The 14,988-nt window shown below is 37.4% G+C and overlaps 1 protein-coding gene across 1 annotated transcript in view; it reads right to left on the bottom strand.

The window, feature by feature from the left end:
• Positions 1–14,988, bottom strand: part of DIAPH3 (diaphanous related formin 3) — a 531,965-nt gene that overhangs the window by 167,725 nt on the left and 349,252 nt on the right. Inside the window, exon 24 of the mRNA XM_070408978.1 lies at positions 12,200–12,365. Coding sequence (XP_070265079.1) covers positions 12,200–12,365 — 166 coding nt within the window. The remainder of the gene's footprint in view (positions 1–12,199; positions 12,366–14,988) is intronic.

Here is a 14,988-nt window from a genome sequence, read left to right as displayed (position 1 = left end):
TTTTAAAAAATCTATATGAGCTAATCACTGCATATTAGAAAGTATACTATTTAGGAGGAGGAAAGCTGGAGACATGTTATCTTTGTTTGAATCTTCACTGGGTACTAAATACCTGTGTGAGTTGTGTCTCAGTTTACTCTTCTGTAAAATGGACAAAATAGTATCTATTTTATGAGGATATTATAAGAATTAAGTGAATTAATACAGCTAAATGACTTACAGAACTGTTGACACATAGTAAGCCCCGTATAAATGTTAACAATTATTATTTTAAATGCTATTATATTATTACTAATTTATATGTTTTTCATTATTACTATGATATCATTAATCAATGTATATTAATGCTATTATATTATTACTAATTTATATGTTTTTCATTATTACTATGATATCATTAATCAATGTCTTAAACATATAATTATATATTGGGAAATACATCAAGGAAAGCCACTTTCTAACATGCACCAATCATACATATGTCTATTATATTGGGGAAGGGCCGATTTTCATAGTTCCTATAAGAATATCAATGTTTTCCATTCCAAGATGTTGGAATACGGTTTTACATTGATTTAATAAAGTAGTGCTGTTGTGAAAGCATTCACCCAATACTGCTGGATTAATTGGCAGGGAAGGTACAGAGGTGAATTAAATATGGAAGGCAAGATGTACTCTTGACCTCAAGTCTAGCTTCATACCTCTAAAGATTTAATTTACATATATCTATAGAAGCATTGTTTAGGATACTTTTAAATCTAATATGCTTTGTGAAATTTTATTCTAAAAAAGAATTAGTTTAGTTTCCTGTGTTCACTTCCCCCAAAGTATTGCTTGCATTTAAAATTAAACATTCCTGATAAATTAACTTGAAACATTGCCCAATAATACAATTAATGGTTGTTTTATTTTCCCCAAAAAGTTTAAAATATAAAAAATTAAGTGTGCACATTGCCCTCCCCTAAAAAAAACAAAAACATAATAGTCTATATTTCAAATATGCCTACTTGAAGAGCACATTAGTTTACTTTATAACATAGTAATAAAATATAAAAATGAAAGTATTTCCATTGATACTGACTTTTTGATCATACATCATTTCTATCACTGGGTCTTAGACTACTTAAACAGCAACTATCCTACTCAACATTTTTTAACATATGATAATATCCTGTATATTTCTATAACTTAGAAATCTAGTGCATTGTATAAAAAATGTTGATAGCTTATAAATGTCTTTAAAAAAAAACACACCATTTTTTATTGATTTTTTACAGAGAGGAAGGGAGAAGGATAGAGAGTTAGAAACATCGATGAGAGAGAAACATCGATCAGCTACCTCCTGCACACTTCCTACTGGGGATGTGCCCACAACCAAGGTACATGCCCTTGACTGGAATCGAACCTGGGACCCTTGAGTCCGCAGGCTGACCTTCCATCCACTGAGCCAAACCGGCCAGGGCTATAAATGTCTTCTTGTTCAGAGACATATTTCTTTAAACATTTATGGATAGTTAAGCTATGTAAGCCAGGAATCTCTTTAGTACAGTTTTCACTAAACTCAAAAATCTTTTCTTCTTGCCTAAGTTTTCAATTTTGTCTCAAGTCTCTAAAATAACATTACAAAGCAAATTTAAATCCACACGCTTTCCAGATGGATGGATGTTAGGTAATATGAAGACACTGGCTAATTTTCTCAAATTAAACAGCTACATTAGAATCCAACACATTCCCACTAAATGGTTTGTTAGGAGTTGTCTTCACCTTGATAAGAGACAATGCTCAACCATACTAATGCTTTCTAAAAATTCCTGATGACAACATTTTTAGGAAAAAACAGAAGATACTTTTTATAAACCTTAAAAATGTACGCCTGTATTCTTATACATATACCTATACTGGAACATAAAAAAAATATTTTTAAATAATTAATACCAGTAAAAAAAATCTTTAAAAAAATAAAAAATATGAGATCTACTCATCTGTTTTCCATTAAAAGTATTTTCTTTTGTAACTAAATATAAAGTTTCTCTCCACGTGCAAAAATTGGATTATAAACAATGGAAAATAAGTTTATTCTTAGAAACCCCTATTTGCAATAATAAGAAGGTAGAGACTTAAGAAATCTAGATGACATACAAATTAATCAAATTAATCTCTCTGGTATTGCCAAATTCAATAAAAAATGCTATCAGTGAGAACTGGAGAACACGATATACTATACACTGGCACAAACAATTCATCATCTTAACATTCAATACAAGGAGCTATAAGTTAAACATTTGATGACCGTGAAACTTATGAAAATGGAATACAACCCTTTAAGAATGTCCCAAAGGATGTGCAGATGCTGATGGTTAAACTGTTTCAGCTTCAAATTGCTCTTTATTGTAAAGTCAGTTTCAGATGAACCAACAAATTACTTATTAGCCTATTAGGGACTTAACATTACCAACCTTTCATCACTATATTATGTTTGTTTGCAATTCCTTCAAACACTTTGTAAAATTCTCAAATAAATGAAATATTTCAACCTAGTCAATAACTTCTTTAATAAAGTATGAAATTTCACAACTAAAGTTTTTCCAAAGTGTAACTTCATTTCCTATTAAATGTATTCTTTTCCATTGTGTTCTGAAGTGATATACTATAAAAATATTATCTTTACTCTCAAATGTGAGGCACAGGTAGGCACAAGATGGCAGGCATAAAGAACAGTGCTTTAATGTAGGCTTGGTGATAGGGCAGCACTTTTTTAGCTACTGCTAATCACCTGTTCAAAGAAAATATGCAACCAAAGCCCTAAAATATTCCATGAGAACCTGGTAATGTTTAAAACATGACAAGCCTTAAAACAACAGTGTTTCCTTTTTCTCTCTCTCTCTCTCTCTCTCTCTCTCTCTCTCTCTCTCATTTGCAATGTGGAAATGAAGGCCAGTATATCTCATATGCAAAGAATATGTCGTTTTATTCATTCTTGCTTGTGGCATCTAAGTTTACTGTTATTTTCTCAATAACATGGATTAATCTACTTATGATTATGCATCAGTTATTCAGTTGAATTCTCTTTGGTATCAATCATTGCCCTCATTATTGTATTAGAATAATCCAGTTTTACCTTTTCCTATATCATTTCAGGGAACAAACAAAATACTTAAAATGTAAAAGGAAAATACAAATTATCAGTCATTTAGTAATATAGAACCTGTCAGTCAAATGCATCTATTATCCCATTGAGCAATGTATAGCAAATATATATCTTATCACTAGAGAGAAAAATTAAGCCAATTAGTCTAGGTGTGTTTTTATTGTGACAAGTCTAAAGAATAAAGATTAGAAGAACCTAGCAATTAATTTTCAAGGCTGCATATATTCACCACCAGGCATTGATCAATTCCTTAAATAAACAGATACCAAAGATCAGAAGAAAAAAGATCCTATATTTAGAATATGTATTTTACTCTAGTTTGGAGCTTTGTACCTCCAAGTATGATCTCAGAATAACAATGAAGACAACTTCGAAGTCATAAGCTCACTAGAATAAGCAAGTATAGAAAATATGTTCTATTATCCTATCTAATAATGACAGAATATGCTAATTGACCCTCAAGCCATGGCAAAGATGGCGGTGCCCACAACCAATAAGGAGGGAATATGCTAATTGACTGCAACGACCTCAAAGATGGCGGTGCCCACAGCCACAAGATGGCAGTGCCCAGTCTCCTCAGCCCTGCCAGGGAGGCAGGCACATGGCAAGGACAGGCCCGCATCCAGGCGGGCCTGGCTGCTCCATGCACCTACCTCCGGAGTACCCCAGTCCCCTCAGCCCCCCAGCTGCCCAGAGTCGGCCCAAGGCACAGGCAAGCCTTGGATGGCAGCTGCCCAGCTGCACAGGGCCGCCCGAGGCACAGGTAACCAGGGCTGGCCGAGGTTTGCGTTGCCGGTAGTGGCAGCAGCAGAGGTGTGATGGGGTATTGCCTTCCCCTGATTGTTGGGTTGCCTTTCGTCCCTGAGGGCTCCCGGACTGTGAGAGGGGGCAGGCCGGGCTGAGGGATCCCCTTCCAGTGCAAGAATTTTCATGCATCAGGCCTCTAGTCCTATATAATAAAAGACTAATATGCAAATCGACCGAACGGCGGAACAACCGGTCACTATGACGTGCACTAACCACCAGGTGGCAGATGTTCAATGCAGGAGCTGCCCCGTGGTGGTCCGTGCGCTCCCACAGCGGGAGTGACGCTCAGCCAGAAGCCCTGAGCTGGGCTCACGGCTGGCAAGTGCAGTGGCGGTGGTGGGAGCCTGTCCCCCCTCCACGGTGGCACTAACGATGTCCGACTGCCAGCTTAGACATCCCCCAAGGGCTCCCAGACTGTGAGAGGGTGCAGGCTGGGCTGAGGGACCCCCACAAGAGCACAAATTTCGTGCATTGGACCTCTAGTAATTACATAAGTTGACTCAACATCCAACCACAGGACTTTTACATAATTTTCCAAGAAATAAGGAATACACAGAAAATGCTAGTGCTTTGGAGTTCCTGTTATTCGCCTAGTTGGTCTAAATAGTAGTCCTTAAAAATTACATTTAGAATTGACAAGCATCAAATTTCTACATTAAAATGATTTGGCAAAATGAGTTTTGTTCTGGCTGTCCTCTTTATAAAAAAACAACAACAAAAAAACCCTAAAAATATCCTCTCAGTGAATAAATTCATTTTTGTTTAGCAAATCACCACTTTAATTTGAATATTCAGAAGAAGAATAAATTGTATTTGATCAACACGAAACAAGATTAAATGAGTTATAATTGATTTTACATTTGTTCACTACACAGCATTATTTCAATTGTATGAACCAAAAATCAACTTAAAGTTTGCAAATAGCATGAACAACAAATCTAACTAGATAAAACATAACTCTAACGATTTCAGAGAAGTAACCTAAAGACAGAACTACTGATTACAAATAGGTAGCTATTTATTTAACTCAAAGTATTCTATAGAAAAGCATAAAATTAAAAAAAGTATAACATAGTTTAAATATTTCCTTGTTATAATGAACTAGAGGCCAGATGCACAAAATTCATTCAAGAGTAGGCCTTCCTTCCACCCACTGCCGGGACCAGGGCTTCCCTCGCAGCCCCAGCTTTGTCTGAAAGGTCATCCAGAAGGACATCTGGTCTAATTAGCATATTATGCTTTTATTATTATAGACTAGAGGCCCGGTGCATGAAAATTCATTCACGAGGGGGGGGGGAGTGGCTCAGCCTGGCCTGCCCCCTCTCACAGTCCGGGAGCCCTCAGGGGTGGGAGGTGACCCAGTGATCAGGGGAAGGCAACTCCCCATCATACATCTGCTGCTGCCACTGCCGGCAGCACAAGCCTCGGCCGGCCCTGGTTACCTGAGCCTTGGGGTGGCCTGGGTGGCTGGGAAGCCGCCATCTGAGGCTTGTCTGTACCTCAAGCAGGCCCTGGGCGGATGGGGGGATGAGGGGACTGGGGGACTCTGGAGGCAGAGCTTGCCACGAACCTGCCTCCCTGGTGGGGCTGAGGGGACTGGGCACCGCCATCTGTGGCTGCGGGCACCGACATCTTTGAGGGTGTGGCAGTCAATCAGCATATTCCCTCCTTATTGGCTGTGGATGCCACCATCTTTGAGGGAAGGGCAATCAATTAGCATATTCCTTCCTTATTGGCTGTGGGCGCCACCATTTTTGCCATAGTGTGAGGGTCAATTAGCATATTCCCTATAGATAGGATTGGGAAAGGTGAAAATCACTATACTTCTATTTTGTGTAGGGAGCTAATTTTGAGAGTATCCTATATAATAAAAGCCTAATATGCTAAGTTTCCGGTCGACCGGTCGGCTGTTAGACCAATCAAAACATAATATGCTAATGACATGCTAAGGCCACTAAACCACCTGCTATGACGTATACTGACCACCAGGGGGCAGACGCTCCAACCGGTAGGTTAGCTTGCTGGTGGGGTCAGGCTGAGTTGGGCTGGACATGCTCTGGAGACCTCCTGCAGTCTTTCCCTGGCTGGCCAACCTCCCGCGTTCCTCCCTGGCCCCAATTGTGCACCAGTGGGGTCCCTCGGCCTGGTCTGCACCCTTTTGCAATCCAGAACCCCTCAGGGGATGTCAGAGAGACATTCAGCCCAATCCCGCAGGCCAGGCCGAGGGGACCCCACTGGTGCACGAATTCATACACTGGGCCTCTAGTATGTACATAATATCATTTGATCTTCAAAATGTAACATCCCTAAGAAACACATGCTGTTTTTAATAGGAAACTGAGGCAGAGCAAGGTAAAGTAACTTGTCCCCAGTCATATCACCCAGGGTGTTCTGATGCCAGAGCCTGTTCCCTCAGCCACTGCTGTCTATCCAATAATGAGGTAGAGAGCAACACATCACTACCAAAAACAGAGAGGATGAGGCTTCTAGTTGGAATTCATAAGTCACTTAAGATGGGAAGAAATCAGAATTCTTTCTTTATCATTACACATAGTTCAGATGGAGGCATATATGTGGGAATCACAGGGAGGGACAGATTGGACTTCTTGAACTAGAAAGTAACTGCAAAGTTTTTAGCACTTTTATATATCTAAACCTAGGGGGCAAAAAAGAAAAAAAAGACTATATAAGGCTCCCACTTTGTATGTACAATAGTAATCCCTCTTAAGCAGGGTTTGCTTTCTGTTGCCATTGAAAACCTAAACCTAAAGTGGGGTACCAGATATACAGGGTCTTAGAAACTATAAAGATGTCTCATAATCCTTCTTAGTATTTTTAAAACAGAAAAGTTTCATGTGCTCAGGGGGGAAAAAAGTTACATGAACTAGAAAGTCTGACTTCTTTCGTGTAATCACATCAATTCTATTTGGGGATGTATGCAATTAAAAACTCTGAGGGTCTACATAGCAGTTACATGTCTAATTAAAACAGAAAAATGGTATATTTTTAATGTATATAATTTGGTAGAGAAACTGTTTTCAAACATGTTATCTAAAGGGGACAGATAACAAAGGAGTCCTAAGAGGTGAAAGCATACCTAAGTATTTCTCTAAAATGAGATCGTTAAGCAAAATAAATAAGGTGCCAGATGACATTTGCTTAAGGAGTTAAGAGTGCTGTTGCACTGTGTTAACAACTCTGGTTATAGCAAAAGAACTTTCAATGACAATAAAGGAAGCATCATCAGGACTAGAAACAAGAGTGTTAAAGAAGAAACCATGCAATTCAGGCCTATGTGTAGGAGCAGTTTAAGCAAAATTCTCTAACATGAATATGAATGGGAAAGAGGGGTCTGGACATGCATTATGCTTCAAGGCCACAGTGATCAATGAAAGACACAAAATTAGGTTTATACTCAAAGGACAAACATCCACATGCTGTAGCTGTTGGATACAATAAAGAGAAGGGGTATCTAGCAAGATCCAACAAAAATTTCTGAGTGAGTTCAATTCACCCTGTAGAAGAATGATATCCCTATTAATAACAGGCACACTGGTAATGGCATGTAATAATGAGTCTAAACCCAGTCACAAGTTGAAAATGATTATTATTGTTATGCAACATTGTACAACTAATGGCATGAACTTTATTTGGTGAAGCTGGATGCCTGGTAGGTCACACGTTTACTCAGCCTATACAGTGAGGTGAAGTATTTCAACCTATTACCTCCAATTGAACTTTATGCTTCACATGAGTCCTAAAGGAAAAAGAATCTATTACAGAATGATGCCCACTCTTTAGCCCTCACCTTAACCCTCACTCCCGCCATTAATTGGCCTCTAATTTTAAAAGAGAACATTTTAGGCTTTGAAATAAAAGCAGACTGGCAAGCATTCTTCTATTATGAATCCATCAATGTATACAGAAAGTTATTTAAAAAGAAGAGGAAATAATGTATGCCTTGTGCTGATTCCCTCTAGTAAGTTATTAAAAAACACTTTAAAAATCACATTTTGACTTTACTTACAAATGCTCTGAGCAGCAATGTATTATGAATGTTTAAAGGAAAAAATGCCCAAGCTTTGCAGCCAGGCAGGCCTCCCCTAGCCTCCACCAATTCTGTAGGGCCTATGCAAACACACAGGTTCTCTGCCCTGCAATTAAGTTAACCTCAAGGGTAAATTCTGTACTTCTCATGAACTGCGTGAAGACCAAGTGAGAGACATGTAAAGCACTAGCACCAGCTCTAGCAAGAAGCAAACAAACACTCAATCGCTAGCCACTGGTTTTGGTTTTGTCCTATTGAAGATGATAGTAAAAAAGTGAAGTAAAATTACAATGTAAATTTATTTCCTATTGTTGAAAGTTGATCAATAGTTCTAAATAAAAATCATTCCCTATGATCATACTGCATAGAATAGATTGTTGAAACAATGATGATGGCAAATAAATTTCCAGTTGAGAAACCCCAAAAAGAAAATATACTTTTTGCCCATTATATTAATGTGGCTTTCCAGAAAGACCTTCAACACATTAAAGTTCCAGATCTAATATTTTCACGGTGGCTCACTAAAGTTAACTTGGTTTACAAAGTTGAATAGTATAAAATTAAGTAGCAACATAAGACATCAGAAATTTTGAAAATTTATTTATTTGTGAAAATTTTCTGTTAATATGGACACTGCGGTATTTTTAAAGACACAGTGTCTAAAATTCCAGCAGTATAACTGTATAAACCAAAAAGAAAGGAAGAATAAAATGGGTGAAAAATTGTACTTCCTTTCCAGTCTTCCTTATGCTTATTTTCATTCTAAAGAAAAATTTATTCTCTAAATTATTCATTTAGATAAAAAATGTTTTAAAAAATATTTAGCTCTAATTTTTTAAATTTACAGTGTGTATAGGAGTGTGTATTGTCTGATAGCAGCTACCTCTAGGACCCTCTGAATTTTGAAACAGTAAAGTATAGTTGTCACTCAATTACCCTCTTTTTTTGAACCCTTGTTCATTCATACATTTACTTTCTCCCTCTGCCCACCACTTAATGACAGAAATGCCAAGTTACCCACAGAACACCAAAACTCTGTAATCCTACCAGTTTTCAGGATGACTGGAATTATACCTTGATTCAAATCCCAATTCCCACTACTTACAATAAGGACTTGGTCTCCCTCCAAATGCAAATGTTCTTATTTGTAAAACAAAACACAAGCTATAGAACATAGGAGACAGCATGACATAGCATTTAAGAGCAGGGGATGTGGAGGAAGACTGCATGAGTTTAAATTCTAGTTCTGGCATTTTATACCTATGTCACACTGAGCTAGCTATGTTCAGTTTCTGTGCCTCAGTTTCTTCATTTGCCACAAAGAGGTGGTAACAGTGAAGAGATGGATAGTTATTATAAATATTGGCTGAGATAATATATGTAAGTAAGACAAATGGGAAAATGTCTGGCTCATAAAAATCCTATATAGTAAAAGCTTAAATGCTAAATGTCCGGGTGACCGGTTGGCCGTTCAACCAATCAAAGTGTAATATGCTAATGATATGCTAAGGCTGCTCAACCGCTCACGATAATGCTATGACGTGTACTGACCACCAGGGGGCAGATGCTCCAACTGATAGAGATGGGCGGACACAACCTGGAGCCCTCCCGCAGTCCCTCCCCAGCTGGCAAACCTCCTGCGTCCCTCCCCAGCACCAATGGGTGGGTCCCTCAGCCTAGCCTGCACCCTCTCACAATCTGGGACCCCTCGGGGGATGTCGGAGAGCTACTTTAGGCCGATCCCGCAGGCCAGGCCGAGGGACCCAACTGGTGCATGAATTTGTGCACTGGGCCTCTAATATATATCTATATATTTATAATGGATATTATTTCATATATTCATTTCATAATTTTATACATAATTGTGTCAGGGATCTCCAAGATAAGCCTTGAGTTTGATCATTTTTTGGAAGGGTTCACAGAATTCAGAAACGTTGTTCTAGCCACTGTTATTGTTTACACCAAAAGGATACAGATTAAAATCACACTGTCCTCTCCCTATGGAGTTTGATATTTATAGGAATGATGTGTGACAACACATGAAGCACATTGCCAACCAGGGCAGCTCACCCTAGCTTTGTGTTGAGTGTTTATTGGGGAGGACAGTCCAGTAGGCATGCACCTCCTGCATGAGTGACCTTAGCTACTCAGTCTCCAGTGCCCATAGAAGACCATCTGATACACTGTGGCCCAGTGCCTCAGGTGAACAAAAATAGGTATTCACGCCCTCGCTGGTTTGGCTCAGTGGAAAGAGCTTTGGTTTGTAGTTGAAGGGTCCCAGGTTCAATTCTGGTCAACGGCATGTTCCTTGGTTTCAGACCTGATCCCCAGCCCTGAATGGGGTAAGTGTGAAGGCAACCAATCTATGTTTCTCTCTCACATTGATGTTTCACTCTATCTCTCTCCCTTTCACTCTCTCTGAAAATTAATGGAAAAATATCCTCAGGTGAGGATTAAAAACAAACAAAAAAACCAAAACCAAACAAACAAAAACATATGGTATTCACCATAAATCACATTTTTAGCATAAAATATCTAGCTTGGTCCTAGGTACAAAGACCCCTTGTCAGGTAGGATATCCCAAGGGCTTCAAGGTGACCTCCCAGGAGTCAGGCAAGGACTAGAGCAGTGGTTCTCAACCTTCCTAATGCTGCGACCCTTTCATACAGTTCCTCATGTTGTGGTGACCCCCAACCATAATATTATTTTCATTGCTACTTCATAACTGTAATTTTGCTACTGTTATGAATTGTAATGTAAATATCTGATATGCAGGATGTATTTAGGCTACCCTGTGAAAGGGTCGATCGACCCCCAAAGGGGTCGCAACCCACAGGATGAGAACCGTTGGACTAGAGCTTTCTTTGGAATGCTCAGGGTTTGAGTACCTCAAGCTTGCTGAGTTAATCCTTTACTCAATAACAATTTATTGATCAACTACCATGTGCCAAAAGCTATGATAAACATTTAACATATATTATCCTGTTTAATATTTAAACACCCTTTTGAGAAAGAAATTGACATTCCCTTTTATAAATATGAAAACTGAGTCTCAGGAAGGTTAGTGTTCATAGTCACGTAACTAGTCCGCAACCCAAACCTAGCTCTTTCAGACTGCAAAGCCTTTGCTAATTCCACTAAGCCAATTTGCCTCACAAAACATTGTAAAAATTAGTATAATACAGCACATATATAGGCACATAATATGTTTAATAATCAAATTCCCTTCTGGTATGAAAAAATAATTTAATCACTTTGAATTTGTGGAGGAAGTAAATAAGAGCTAGAAGCAAAATGTGTATTTAATGCAGAGAGACTAGTTTTCCTTGAAAATATTTTTATTAAAAGGCTATCTAATCATAACCCAGTGGTTATAACCAAATCCAATAAATTCAGTAATAGTTGTCCTGAGATTTAAAAAAAAAAGACCTAATTCTTTAAATCCAGTTTTTTTCTTTATACTTCAAGAACTTTTTAATCCCCACCAACATTTGCTGAAATACAGAAATGACTTACCTATCTATTAAGAATAACATATTTTTTTCTTTGCAGAAATGTATCCCCAGTTCCCTAGGGAGGCAACAATGCCTTCTCATTTTAATATGTGTGGTTCTTTTCCCCCATCTAATCAGCTAATACTTTTCAAAAGATCTTTTTAATGCCTAAATGAAAGGATTGCACATCAAAGACCTGACCTCCCTATTAAAGTATCTAAAGAAAACCCTAGAATATAAAATCCATTCAAAGCAAACTGCAGGTAGCTTATTGTACAATGCATTAAGAAAAGAAAAGGAGGAAAAAGCTTCATAAGAGCTGCAAGGAATTGGGTAAAATTATACCACAAAAATACAAATTGATCATAAGTATAAAGAAACAAATTCATAGCCAAAAACTTACTACAAAAGTGCTCTGTAATCAGCCAGGAGGGGAGTCTCTATGAAAAACTTCAGAATTTGTCACAGTTTTAATCAAAATTCTGATTACAGTTTAATGTTGGGAAGGCCAAAAAGGGAACAAACCACACATTTTTTCAATAGATTTAAAATATGAAATTTTAAAGCTAACTTTCAACATCAGGAAAGGTAGATTTTACTAGACAACAGGATTGGAATGAAGTGATGAAGTAAACGTATTAATAGATGAGGTAGTATAGATACAAATACTTTTTAAAAAACAAATTAAAATTTTTATCATACCATGAATGTGGCTCTGAAGTTATTTAAGTCAGTCAAAAAGTCTTCCACGGACACCTTCTTCACATCAACAGCATAGTATTCCATTATGCTCTGGTATAGCTTTTCCATGTTTTCATGTAACTTTGAAAGATTCTCATACTGTTCCTTTGTACTGATAACAAAGCTGTATATTATAGTTAAAGAATTCTGAAATTTCAAAGTAATGTTTTAGAAAAACACACAACTCTAAGTCCAATGTTTTGATGTAATTGTTAGCTACTATTACACATCTCCAAAATGCCAAATCACCTCTAAAAGTTAACCATTCTTACAATTCAATCTACACTGTACAGTGATGAAATCTTAAATTCAATTTCTAATTAAATCAAGCAAAATTATTAGAATAGTTAAATATTTATACATTTAATATTTCTTTCACAATTGAATTCAAGGAAATTTTTCTTCCAATTTGCCATCTAAATAATACAGATCATGCGATATGATTTAAAATTCTAGTTCAGCAGTTGTAACAGTACATTTAATGGTAGTGAAATCAATAACATAGGCATTAAGCACAGCCGTTCAACTGGACAAACTGGGGTCAATTTCTAACTCCTAAACTTGGTACTTCCATGCCTGTGGACAAATGCCTCATCTCTATGTGCCAAAATGTCCTCACCTGTAAAATGAGAATAATAGTAATATCAACTATCTTAATGTGGCTGTTGTGAGGAATGAGTTAAACACACAAAGTCCTTAGAAAAATGAATGGCATCTAGAATATATACAAATACTTGGTATTTTATTGCCTGGTTATTCATTTTAAGCTTTACTTAGTGTTGCAAAGACAATCAAAAATAAATTTTTAAGAATTACACTTAAAATTTGTTATTTTATGAAATTAAACTCATGTTTCAACTTATCCTTGGGAAAATTGATACTTTCTCCTATGTATTACCTGGTTCAAACTATGATTATACATACACACAGAGATGTTATTCTCTCACTTATTTATGACAACTTAGTTCAAAGCACAATGAGACAGAGAAGACTAAATGTGAGTGTAGCAGTGGCATCAGAATACATTTTCTAAACAAAGCATAGAATTCCTTTGTGGCATGAAACATTGCTGAGGCAGCAAAATCACTGTCTAAAAAAGTGACTCTCTTAGCGCATCAATCATAATTACATATGGTTCCTTTAAACTGTGGCATTTAAATAAATGGAACATACAGAATCAAACTTACTGAAGTCATCTTACTGTCTCTAACACAAAAGGATAAACAGACATCAGCGCACTTAATTTTAAAATATAGCCAGTTAATAAGAATAACTAGATTGAAACAAAGAATTTCTAGGGTGCGGTCACCTCTGTCAGTTCCCTCTATATTGCAAAACAAAAATGGAAGGTTTATATCTAAAAATGAAAAACTTTCCACAACTTCAAAAATGGTATGTTTCCTGTGGTCAGAGCATTCCCCTGGTAGAGGATAAAATAAAGCAACAGATCCAGGCCCTTCCCTTTGAGATAGATGAATGAATGAATGAATATGACCAAGGAGAAAGAGGAAGCACTACAGTCAGATAGTTGGTGAATCCAGGGGGCACTGAAGAATTTTAGTAATTAGAACTCAACCTCCCAACAAGGTACTATGGCAACTCAGTACCCACGTCCGCATGTTGCCTATTGCTCTTCTATGTCTGTTTTTTTTTTTTTTTCCATACTATGCTCCATGTATTTTACAACTAGAGGCCTGATGCATGAATTCGTGCACAGGTGGGGTCTGGCTGGCCCACCCCAATCAGGGCCGATCAGGCCAGGCTGGCCGGGGGGAGCAGATGTGGGAGGTTGGCTGGATGGCCAGCCAGCCCTATCCCCGATAAAGGTGGAGGGGGCTGATTAGGGGAGGGGCTATTGGCATTTGGCGGTCTGGCACCGCCCCCTGGTCGAAGGGACAATTTGCATATTAGCCTTTTATTATATAGGATATATGGGGTCTGAATAAAATGCAAGAGCTGATTTATTTTAATGGCCTTAAAAAAATCTATAGATCTTTTTGTGGCTCAGTTTATATTCAACTGAATAGCAAAAAAGCCTCCTTTATACTTTCTAGAATGTAGATCATAACACTACCAGTGAATGATGCATTTATATGTGGTATCTTTTATTAATTCTTAGATGAGCAACAAAAATTTGTTTTAAAAAATATATATATTTTATTGATTTTTTACAGAGAGGAAGGGAGAAAGATAGAGAGTTAGAAACATCGACGAGAGAGAGAAACATCGATCACCTGCCTCCTGCACATCTCCTACTGGGGATGTGCCCACAACCCAGGTACATGCCCTTGACCGGAATCGAACCTGGGACCTTTCGGTCTGCAGGCTGACGCTCTATCCACTGAGCCAAACCGGTTTTGGCAACAAAAATTTCTTATAATTAGTAAAATCACAAGGAATTATAACAATATAGTCACACAGAACAGGTTTCCATATATTTTGTCTTGTGAAATATCCATATTCCATAAAATGTTGTAGGTAAAATGAACAGATGTAAATAAAAACTACATTTAACATACATACAGAAACTATTAGATGGAACATATGGTGATTTATTTGTAAAGTGAAATAATTTCTTTAAACTAACAAGTTCAGAAATCAACACTGGTTTATTAAATCTATAAACTCTCACCTAAAATTATTTATGTTCTAGATAGACACTGCATCCACATGGATTATTTATATAGTATTCTTAATTCCTATCTACTTTTTCAGGTCCAAACCTACCATTCAAGGCTTCACTAAGCTTC

This window comes from Myotis yumanensis, unplaced genomic scaffold (genome assembly GCF_028538775.1).
Source record: "Myotis yumanensis isolate MYYU_CA2020_CCGP unplaced genomic scaffold, mMyoYum1.0.hap1 SCAF_3, whole genome shotgun sequence".
Taxonomy (NCBI): domain Eukaryota; kingdom Metazoa; phylum Chordata; class Mammalia; order Chiroptera; family Vespertilionidae; genus Myotis; species Myotis yumanensis.
This window is presented reverse-complemented; position numbering and strand designations above follow the sequence as displayed.